A 12321-nucleotide genomic window follows, 5' to 3' on the forward strand; every position below is an offset into this window, starting at 1 on the left:
CTCCATTCATTACATTTCTTGAAAGAAGTGTGAAAAGAAGTTGAAAGTTAAATTTTGGGACCCCAAACTCATTAAGCCAAAGAGAAAAGTCAAGCTGGGAACTGGGTCACACAAACCTGTCTCCCCCTTTTGGTTCCTAAATAAGATGGCTTCAAGATGAAAAACTACATACCTCTGCCATATTTTGCCCACAAGGAAATTCCTAGAGAGCTATTAAAGTTTCACCATGGAAATCAAAATTGATAGCTTATCTTTACAGGTGCAGTCACCCCAGCCCACCAGACACAAATGTATATCTGATTGATCCCCTGCCCCATTGTGTCTATATTTATCTTATGTAAAATGCAGTTTCACTGCATTTCTCCTCTGCCCCATCTGTTTTATGTCATTTTATGTAAAAAAAAAAAATGCAGGTTCTCTGAGCCAAAGGCATGAATAACTATGAATAACTATTGTTCCCTGCCCTGCTCTTATGTGAAAATTGTGTACTTCTCAATTTCCCGCCCTTTCCCCTTTAAATTTGCAGTCCTCAAAATCATCTTCAGAGAAAGGCATAGACCAGTCCCCCGGGTGTGTCCTTAACTTTGGCAGATAAATCCCCTAAAACGCTTGAGACTTGTCTCGTCATTTTTCTTGATTGACAGAAGAAATATACATGGATCCTGCTATCCTTCCAATACAATGCTCTCTAGAATGATGGGCCTGAGAACATTCACAAGAATTTAAATATCTTCCCCATAGTTTCTACTCAGCTTCAAACTCTCAGTGGGTCTATAAATAAACATTAAAACTGAGTTCCTGCTATGTGATAGTGACTGCTGGCTACTGAGGTACAGGGTCAGCTAAAGAGGATTCATTTGATCAGCTGCTCACTTCTAGCTTAGTAAAATAACAGCACAGAAGCTGTCAGTCTGTGACAGCACTTGGGACCCTCTGACGAACAGCATCAGTTCACTCATGGAGTCGGTAAGCATTTCTAAAGTGCAGAATAATCAAATGGGTGCTCTCTCCACTTGTTACAAAGTGAATCCTGCTTTGAGTCTTTCCAGATAACACAGAACCATTAGAAAGATTAGCAACTCATTTTCTTGAACTCTTTGGATGAGAACAGAGATCAAGTCTGGCATGCTGAAGACACAGAAAATTCATGGCTGGGAGAGCAGGGGAAGATGGTGATGAGTGATCCAAAGAGCCAGCCCCAGAGCCTTTACCAGGGCAGCTACTGGGGAAGAAGAGACAAATGTGATGGTGGCGATGACGCTGAAGACATAAGGAAGAGAGTTAGAAGAAACCGTATTGTTTACCGGGTGATGCAACTGTATCAAAAGATGTATCCTCACAAATGAGCCATGGAGGAACTATTATAATCTTCACCTTTCAAAGGTGAACTCTAAGGCTAAGGAAGGTTGAGTCATTTCCCCAAGCTTGTAAGAAATCTCAGAACAAAATTTAAACCTAGGTCTATGTGACTCCAAAATCCAGAGATTTGTGTGGGCAAATGTGTATGTGTGAATGTTCAAAATTGAAGACTGTCGGCCGGGTGCAGTGGCTCATGCCTCTAATCCCAGCACTTTGGGAGGCTGAGGTGGGTGGATCATGAGGTCAGGAGATCGAGACCATCCTGGCTAACACAGTGAAACCCTGTCTCTACTAAAAAATCCAAAAAAAAAAAAAATTAGCCAGGCGTAGTGGTGGGCGCCTGTAGTTCCAGCTACTCTGGAGGCTGAGGCAGGAGAATGGTGTGAACCTGGGTGGTGGAGCTTGCAGTAAGCCGAGACCACTCCACTGCACTCCAGCCTGGGTGACAGAGGGAGACTCCATCTCAAAAAAAAAAAAAATAAATAAATAATTGAAGATTGTCTAACTCAGTGATCCTCAACCTTGATTGAGCATCAGGGTCATCTAGAGCTTTTGTTAGAATATGGGTTTCTGGGTCCTAGCTCCAAAATTTCTCATTCCTTAGGCCTGGGATGAGACATTTCTCACAAGTTTCAGGTCTTGCCAATATACTGCACCAGCCGGTTTGAGGACACTTTGAGAATTAGTTCCTTTTTGTTGTTGTTCTTCTTCTAATCACTATGCAACCCTGCCTTTCTAGGAGGCATGGAGGGAAAAAAAAAAAGTAAAGTGAGGAGAAAAGATTAGAAAGTAATAATGGGACAATAAAAGCCCTGAAGACAAACTTCACCTCTTTCCTGCATTGCCAGAGAGGGTCTAAACTGTTTCTACTAGACAGGATGAATAAGAAATTTTGTTGTTTTGGAAATTCCTCTTGGCTAGAGCCTGGCAATATTTATGATCCTCATAGGTGTGGCCATGGGTTCAAGTTACAAGTAGGTTTAACAACAATACCAAAAGCTAAGGTGTGGGGAAAACAGTCTACATTCAGAATCTATCAAACAACCCTACCTTCTCCATTAACCTCACCACTATCTTCAATCATTCTTCTCTTAAGCAAGTCTTTCTCACCTTCCCTTTCCTTGTTTGATTCAATCTTTTACTTGGAAATTTTCATTTCTATTTGCTCTGTTTCCCATGAAAGACCATCAGAATGAGAAGCTGTCTTTTAAAAATATAGTGAGGTCCCAGAAAACAATCTATTATTTAAAAAGGTTGTTTAAGCCCCGCACACTGCCTGACACAGACCAGGTACCCCACAAATACATACTTCTGAAGGAACAATAGTAATTTTAGGAACCTCCTTTGTATTTCTAAAGAAAATCATACTTATTACCAACTGTGCTTTTGCTGCATAGCATGTAATAAATTTGTAATTAATAAGATAATGAATCCTTTAGAATAAAGTGAACAAGAGGCAAATTAGGATACAAACTTTTTCAACAAAGTAAATGGCTAATTACTTCTGCCAAAACCATCAACTTAACAGGCAAATAGAACAGTCTGTTGATTTTTTTTCTTAGAGATAGGGTCTCAGTCTGTTCCCCAGGCTGGAGTACAGTAGTGCTATCATCCTTCACTTCAGCCTCGAAGTCCTCGGCTCAAGTGATCCCTCTGCCTCAGCCTCCGTAGTAGTTGGAACTACAGGTACATGCCCCTAGCCCAGCTAACTTTTAAATTTTTTGTAAAGAAGGGGTCTCACTTTGTTTCCCAGGTTATTCTCAAACTCCTGGCCTCAAGTGATCCTCTCACCTTGGCCTCCCCAAATCTTGGGATTACAGATATAAGCCACTACACCCAGGCAACTTGTTAGTTTTTACATATGGTTCACCACCATTCGTGAAAGTAAGGTCCATGTGTCATGAAGGATACACCAAAAAAATGTGAATGACATCTGGAAAATATTTTAATAGTTATGCACTGAAACTGTATTAGAAACAATATGTAATCCCATATCAAACCTATGATTTGATGCATATTATTTCTTAGGACTGAAGTTATATTTTGAATGTGAATTGGTTTCTAGAAAAGCAATAAGTGAATAATAATATAGAGATAACACAACTAAAGAAGGTAGTTATTAATGACTGAATATTAATGACTGAAGTTTAGGAAACACGGGTAATAGTGACTGGTACCAGTCACCGATGAAGAGGAGGAAATTTCAGGTCAACATGTGTGACTTGTTTTGTTAAATTCTACCATTTAAAAGTTTGTGGCTTTGGGCAAGTTAAATGTACTTTCTGTGCTCCAGGTCAAAAGTGGTAATAATTCTTTTTTTTTTTTTTTTTTGAGACGGAGACTCGCTCTGTCACCCAGGCTGGAGTGCAGTGGCGCGATCTCAGCTCACTACAAGCTCTACCTCCTGGGTTCATGCCATTCTCCTGCCTCAGCCTCCCGTGTAGCTGGGATTACAGGCACCCACCACCACGCCTGGCTAATTTTTTGTGTTTTTAGTGCAGACGGGGTTTCACCGTGTTAGCCAGGATGGTCTCGATCTCCTGACCTCGTGATCCACCCGTCTCGGCCTCCCAAAGTGCTCGGATTACAGACATGAGCCACCGCGCCCGGCCCAATATAATTCTTACTTGCAGGGTTTTTGTGAAGATTGAGGTAACGTAAAATAAATCTTTAAATAGAATGCCTTAAGTGGGGCACAGGCTCACTTAGCAACTACTGGAGATGATAGTAGATGGTGATGGTGATGGTGATGGTGATGGTGATGGTGATGGTGGTGATGGTGATGGTGATGTTGGTGGTGGTGGTGGTGGTGGTGATGGTGGTGGTAGAGAAGGAGGAATAGGGAGAGAAAGAGGAGGAAGAAGAGGAACAGGAATAGAGGGGGAAAGAGGAGCTATAAACCTCCATAATTTCCATGCATTTTTCAGTTACTTAGAACTTCCATATTTCTCTTTGGATATTGGGAATAAACCAACTTAAAAATGATTCTATTTTTTAGTAAAGTTGAGACTGTAATACTACTGTCAGTAAAATGTCATTCTTGACCACACGGAACAAGGTGTCTCTCATTTCTATAACCTGGACTTTTGTACTTTCCAAATTATCTTTTTTATAATTTATAATTCTTTGAAGACTTGACACAATAATCTTACTAGTGTTACTCAAGATATACCTTGAATTTAAATACAATTTAAAAAGCTAGCTGCTAATAATAGTTTTCCTATATTATAAAGGGCATATAATGTATTTTGGGATGGTGATGATTTGAAATGTATTAAATTAAGAAGGAATAGGATCATACAGAGAAAAGAAGCAGTGATCAGCAGTAGGTACAAACTCTTGTTCCCAGGTTTCCTAGTAGGGATAAAGTCTTCATTTAAAGAGAAATAATTTTCTACCAAGCGGTATTTAAAGCAGGCATGGTCTATGTGAATAGGCCTGGATAATTCATTGACAGTAAAATTGCCACTTAATTATCATGCCAAACAACTGACATGGTAGAGATAACCCAGACCCTAACCCTTGGCCTTGGCAAACCAAATGTTTACACTTCTGTTAGGGACACAGACACATTGCAGAGTCTTAATGTAAGTTTGAAATCACAAGCAAACATACCTTCACAAAACCAAGGCTGCATAACTTGGCTTTTGCTCCAAATTGCCATTTACACTGTGTGTCAGCATCATAAATCTGTCCTGGTAGTTTGTCTGGATATTTATACTGTCCTGCTTGCTTGGGCTCATCCACTAGACACCCGGCCTGAGGTGTGCTGTAATGACAATACATGCTTATTAATTACTCTGTTGATCTGTGATCTTTCCATTGATGACAACACACTTCTGAATGCATTCATGCAAAGAAAAATATAACATGCTTTGAGAAACAGGTATATGTTTAAAGTTCAAATCCATGTTTATGCCAAAGAGTGAGTCCTGTCTAAGAGGATGGAATGTACACAGCCAGGCAGGGTTTTACAGGATGCTGAAAATTCTAGCCATCCAAGTGATTTGGCTTGGGATTCGACGGGAGATGGGGAAGGTTAATATATTTGAAAACTCCTATCAACAATCTCATTCAACAATATCTGACAATTTGTACTGAGTCCCTGCTGTGGCAAACCTTAGACAAAGCACTAATGGTACAAAATAAACCAGACAGACACAGTACCTGTCTTCATGGAGTTTTAAATCAAGTATTTTTGTTTTAACGGATAATGGAGCAGAGGTCAAAGATGTACTTTAACTCACAATAAGCCTTACAGACAAAAATAAGTAACATTCCTAAAGAATCAAGAGGAATAATGAACTGGGGCATGAGGCAGAAAAATTTCCTTTAGGTATATTTGATGGAACCTGTTGAGAGCAAAAATCAGTCCTGATGGCATGGATATTCTTAGCACCTTATGTCCACTTACTTAAATAATTAAAATATGGTACCATTGAGAGGTTGATTAGCATGGTGGTTAAGTGTAATTTTGTAGCGAGATAGATGGGGGTCCTAATCAACCATGCAACCAAGACCGAGTTATGTAGCTCTTATACAGCTCAGGAGTGACAATGACTCTCATAAAGGTTGTTACACAGTTCAAACAAGAAAATATAACATGTTTCATAAAGCATAGTAAGCAAAGTTAGCTGCTGCTGTTATCATTATTATAACATTTAACTACAAAAGCATTTAACTACATACTAATGGAAATTCAATCTATGTCAAGTAGATCTTAATTTCAATACTTATTAATTGCATTCTTACATGAGTTGGAAAAAATAATTTTAACCACCAAATCATGAATTTAAAACTAATAGGAAAATCTTCATGGCAAAGCTCACTAGCAAAAAGTCTGTTGATTTTTTTACTACCCTTTGGGCATATTTAGTTAGGTATCTTTAAGTTTAATATGCTTTGTGTATATATCTTAGTAATTCTTTAAACATTTGCAAATAATATACAGTGGTATGGGTTAAAAATAAAGTATCAAGAATGTCAATTCCCAAAGAAATTTCACTAACATTTGGTCAAACAGATATGGGAATAGTATCTAAGTACCCTAGTGGGTCAACATAGATTAAAAAGGTAGGTATGTGTATATGTGTGTGTGTGTGTGTGTGTGTGTGTGTGTGTGTGTATTTCAACTTTGGGTTCATTATTTAATATGAATAGTGCAAATTTCCTAACTCCTACTTTTACTAATGCAACTTAAGGGTTCTGTGTTATTAAAAGCATTTTATATAGCTACCATCCTCCTTGGCTATCACTTGGACATAAAGCTGGCTCCTGGCCATTTCAGACACAATAGTCAAACAAGAAAATGCTCTATTCATTAAAACACAAACACACACTCATGCCATGTGAGCATTTTAAAAATACTCTATGGCACATTGATAAGATTGAAATAATTAGTCACAGTAAAAAGACAATATACCTAGCAGCCTCTGGAAGTCACAGGGAAGAGACGGTTGAGTACACATCCTAGAGTCACAACAGATCTAAGTGTGAGTCTTCTGTCTGCAACTTACCAGCGATAGTACCTTAAGCCACACAATTAACCTCTCTAAGACTTGATTTCTCAACTCTAGATTGAGGATAACAGTATTGCTGTGAGGATTGAAAGAGGAAATATGTGGAGAACATTTAGCACAATATTAGGCTTCAATCTATTTTTTTTAACAACAATAATATCATCATCATCATCATCATATGTCTTTCTGTTTATTGAGAGATCAAAAGGTAATTCCACTGAGGATTTGTTTTCACGTCTATGGAGCACAATTCTGTCACCACTCCAAACCTAGGAGCACCCCTGGATTTAACCTGTCATACCTGAGGAATTTCTTGAGATACTGTCGGCTGCAGGAAGACCATGAAAACACGCCATTGTTTCCGGTCAGTGTCGGAGACATGATATTGCCTTCAGCCTTTCTGCAGGGATTGCCTTCTCCATCGTGAATCATGCCAAAGCTGAAACAGAATGAAGAAAACAAAATCCTGCTTTGTGAACCCATTTTCCTGAAGGATAATCTGAGGAAGAAAAAAGATGCCGTGATCATCAACAAAACCAACTGAGAGAGTTATTAAAACTGGAACAGAGAAAGACAGATTACTGTAGACTGTTATAAAACTCACGCAGAAAATTTAAGAAGCGCTGAGGGCTTTGTTATACTATTTCCTGACCACAGAAGCAAAGAATGGTCTAGCTGCTACATGTTGTATGGGCTGGAAAATGTTGGGCAAGTTAAATTTAGGTATAAGCTAAGCCAAAGTGATGGACCAGCCAAATTACGTTATTTCAAACAGTAAAATTCTTTTCTTGTCACCAAACATAGAACTATGGTAAAGAAGTTCAGAGTGAGTAGGAAGGAGATGTAGAGAGATGCTGATTCTAAGCTGTTTATGAACTGTTCATACATAAGCCTAGGGTGGTATAAAAACTTCTCTCCAACTATGATCAATTCATTAGCTGAAATCACAAACTCTGATTATAATTAAACTCTCTTATAATAAACATTTTTTAAAATGCTTGAACCCCTTTACTGAAGGCTATTAAACCTTGACCGTTACTGTTATCTTTCAGATGTATTATATGAGAAAACTTTAATTTGTTCCATTTCATCACAGAAGGGTCTAGTAATTATAGAATAAAAAGTTTAGGTGGTCTACTCAATAGGAATCATGCATATTATACCTAAAGAATTCTCCAATATCCTGACAGGTAGAATAAATGTTACATCAATGTGCATACCCACATAGGATACATACTATAAAGACAGAGCTTACTTCAGGCTATATTAAAGTGGTAGAAGATGGAGAAACAAGAGTCTTCGATCTGCTCTAAAAAAATTTGGTGCAGAGAAAAGTCTTTTCCGGTTCTTTTTTTTTTTTAGGAATGCAGAGGATGGAGGGATATAAATATGAATTTCATCATTAATTTAAATTGTTCTTAATCTCATTATTTAAAAGAATAAAACTCGTTTCTTAGACCATATATTTATAAGGCAGATATGATTCCTATGTAAATAAAAATGTTATTCTGATATAATTTCATTTATAGAGTTAGCCTTTGAAAGTCGTCTATACCAAATAAATATGTTACAATAAAAGATATGACTTTTTGTGACCCATGTCTATAACATGGCCATTTTTCCAGCATTCCTTCCAGTTTGCCAGGAAAGTAGTAGCAGGGCAGCCATATGCTATGATCCTATCAGTGACTTCCGTAGGTATTCAGAGGTGACCACTCAAAAGTAGGTATTTAATAACCTCAACATATACTCACTGAAAGCATTTTCTTATCGTCAGCTTTTCCCAATTTAATTCTTCTTCTCACCTAACCAAGATCTTAAGGGGATTTGTTTGGGAGACACCCTTTCTAAATATATTTGTGAAAGTCAGAAACAGAAAGGAACCTATAAATAAAGCACCCGAAGTGAAAAACAGAAAGAAATCTATAAATAAAGCACAAGAAGAAAGAGCAAGAATCCCAGAAACAGAGATGGCGTAGGAGAGATTGAAGCTATTACGCTAGAGGAAAAGAACTTACTTAGAACTTCAGTGGAATTTTATGTGCATAAGAAAACCAAGTTGGAATTTAATTCTGAACTTAACATTCTTAAATTTACTTTAATAGCATTTTAGAAGATGATAATGTATTTTCTTTAGCACGTGCCAAATGCCATATAAATATCTGAGGAATTGTCTATTTCAAAACTTCATAAGGCCATATTATTTAGAACTTAAGTATGTATTTTATTTTACATCTGTCCTTTCTCCAACCTCTGACTTCTCTCCCGCATCCTACCTGAAGAGTATTTTCTGCTTTTCCTTATCTAAAATGTTGGATTTTGATTTGGGATAATTTTAACACATACGCAAAGAAAATTAAATTTTTCAATGACCAGTATTTTGAAAAGTTAGACCAGTTCATTTGGACTTCATGCTGGTAAAACAAACTTAGACATACATTTGATATGTATATATATTTTATTTCCTGCTTTGCATGAGAAACATCATTCTTACTGAGCATTTTTGCTTCTCCATTTATAATTTTAAAAATTGGCTTATTCATATTTAAGTGTGTGTGGGTGTCTAAGTGTGTGTGTGTGTGTGTATAGTAACATTGGAAATTTGTTGGATAACAATAACAACAATTGTCAAGATTTAAGTTTCCTAGAGATAATAAGTGTAGCTCATAGAAGATACCGGCACTGGCCGGGCCTGGTGGTTCACACCTGTAATCTCAGCACTTTGGAAGACCGAGGCAGGCAGATCACCTGAAGGCAGCCTGGCCAACACGGTGAAACCTCATCTCTACTAAAACTATAAAAATTAGCCAGGCCTGGTGGTGGGCACTGGTAATCCCAGCTACTCAGGAGGCACAGGCAGGAGAATCACTTGAACCTGGGAGGTGGAGGTTGCAGCGAGCCGAGATCACACCACTGCACTCGAGCCGAGACTCTGTCTCAAAAAAAAAAAAAAAAAAAAAAAAAAAGAAAGAACAGAAAAGATACCAGCACCAACATATAAAAATATCAACTATGTTTACTGAATATTTGCTTTTTAAGTCAAAAATTAACTAGATGCTTTAAAAATATATGAGTTATTTCCTGTATGTTGAATAAAATATACACACATGCACACACAAACATCCCTAAATGGGTATACCTGAAGAGTACTACACATTGAAATCATTATTTTGTAAAGTAGTATACTTGCTCCAATTCAGCTGCTGTTGCTCAAATGTTTGAAAATTCTCTATAGCGTTGTCTCCATCATAAAAGGAAGATTTACTAACACCAATTAAAAGAATATTAAGTACATGCAATGTTACCAACTAAAAGAATATTCAGTACATGCAGCAAAAGTTTTTTTAAAAAGTTGTGTGCCATTTTACTCTGGGAATTAATTTTTCTCCATGATTACTTCCTGTGCATAAAGAATCAGCTAGAAGTGTCTCCATTGCTGCAAAACATGAACAAAAATAAACAAATGCCTAACAGCCTAGAGACTCAGTTAAATAACTTGCAATCCGTGCACACGAAGGAGTACTGTGTGGCCATTGAATGCTGTTGTTTAAAAAGAATGAAATCAACAATAACTAGCCTTTAGTGAGCCCTTTGTATGGCCAGAAACTATTCTAAGCTTTACACAAGATTGATCCTCTTTGTTCCGCCTAAGTCAACAACAACGGTTAAAACGCCAATGAATCATCCAACTAGTTTTCATATAAAGTAGTGGGTCAAAGAGCCACTTACTTGTGCCCTGACTCATGAGCGATGGTGAAGGCAAGGCCAAGTCCTGTGTCCTCATTGATGGTACAACTTCGGTACTTAGAGCACATTCCACTGATGGGGGCAAACCCTATTGAAAGATCAGTTTCAAATGTGAATCCAAAGGTTGCACACACAGATACGTGATAATTTATATCCTCGAAATGTTCTACATAGTTTTAGTTTAATCAATGCATTCAATGTTTTTGCAAAAAAAAAAATTACTAATGATCTACAGTTCTTTGTCCTGTGCAATGATAATATATAAATGCAGCATTTCCTATTTTCTTGCTTTTGTTACATATTGTTATCAATTGATCCTCGTAACAGCCCTGTAAGGTCAGTATGAGTACTGTAATTCCCATTTTACTTTTAGTACAGTAAGTCACAGAATATTTATATGCCTTGTCTGAGTTTATCATTTGGGTCAGAGCAACGGATAGAATGATAGCAAAACCAATGCAAAATGCTCACTGAACAGTGGCATTCACGTCACAGCTCAGGGTATATTTTCCAAGAAAAAACACGCATCCTGGTCTTTTTCTAGAGCAGAAAACATGAAAATGCCTAAGTAATGCATGCAGATTAAATTAATTTTTCTCTGGTTCTTTATAATGTGGTAAGTGCTTCTGTTCCCAAAGTTACCTCCTCTAAGAGCCATTATAAAAGTGTCCCAGCCAGCTCTTAAGTCTATCTTGAAATACAGTGCAGTGTGTGAGAACATCTTTCATTCCAGTTTTGGTCCTAATAATCACTAGAACAAATCTATGTACCCATCTAATATTAAATGCATGCTTGTGAACTGACTGTACTCACTTCACTGTCAAGATAGAAGGGAGATCAGCTGGGAAATCTAATATAAAGGCACAAATAAGGGGTAGCATCATTATCATTACTGCCATCATCATCGTCACTAAATAAATGGTTGCCAAATTCACACACTCTGCTATATGTCTATTATATATCTGTGTGTATGTATTTATAGCTTAGGAAACCAAACCTCAGAGAGGTGAATTAACTTGTTCAGGATCTCAGAGTCATAAATACCAGACTCAGCAATCAACCACAGACATATGGGAAGTCAAAGCCCATGCACTTTGCATTAGGACATACTGCTTAAAGTAAGTGACCTTTTCGACAAGTGGTGGAATTTCTGGCGTTTTGTTTTTTCCAAGCCTTTTCTTACATTTTGGTCTCTGGATAACAGATAACACTGTCTGCTTCTCAGAATCTTCAAAACATCAACAATGCATTGGATTATCATATGTCACTTTGCACATTCCAAATCCAGAATATGAATGGATGTATATCGTTTTTCATTATAAAAACCCTTTCTCTGGAACAATTTCCAAAATAGTTGTGTTTTTGAAGACTGTGATTAATGGCTAATTGTTAAAATAAACTTATTTATAGGACATAACAGAGAAACTACAGAGAATTTGAGAAACATAAAAAATAAAATTTCTGCCCTGGCATGGTGGCTCATGCCTGTAATCCCAGCACTCTGGGAGGCTGAGGCGGGTGGGTCACTTGAGGTCAGGAGTTCGAGACCAGCCTGGCCAACACAGTGAAACCTGTCTCTGCTGAAAATACAAAAACTAGCCAGGCGTGGTGGCGGGTGCCTGTAATTCCAGCTACTCTGGAAGCTGAGGCAGGAGAATCACTTGAATGCAGGAGGCAGAGGTTGCAGTGAGCCAAG

At 37.7% G+C, this 12321-nt stretch overlaps 1 protein-coding gene across 1 annotated transcript in view; it reads right to left on the bottom strand.

Moving 5' to 3' along the window:
- LOC105491244 (ADAM metallopeptidase with thrombospondin type 1 motif 18) overlaps positions 1 to 12321 on the bottom strand; it is a 151467-nt gene that overhangs the window by 65017 nt on the left and 74129 nt on the right. Inside the window, exons 7-9 of the mRNA XM_071084992.1 lie at positions 10608 to 10713; positions 7180 to 7317; positions 4975 to 5128 (exon numbers count right to left, since the gene is read on the bottom strand). Coding sequence (XP_070941093.1) covers positions 4975 to 5128; positions 7180 to 7317; positions 10608 to 10713 — 398 coding nt within the window. The remainder of the gene's footprint in view (positions 1 to 4974; positions 5129 to 7179; positions 7318 to 10607; positions 10714 to 12321) is intronic.

This window comes from Macaca nemestrina, chromosome 18 (genome assembly GCF_043159975.1).
Source record: "Macaca nemestrina isolate mMacNem1 chromosome 18, mMacNem.hap1, whole genome shotgun sequence".
Classification (NCBI taxonomy): Eukaryota; Metazoa; Chordata; class Mammalia; order Primates; family Cercopithecidae; genus Macaca; species Macaca nemestrina.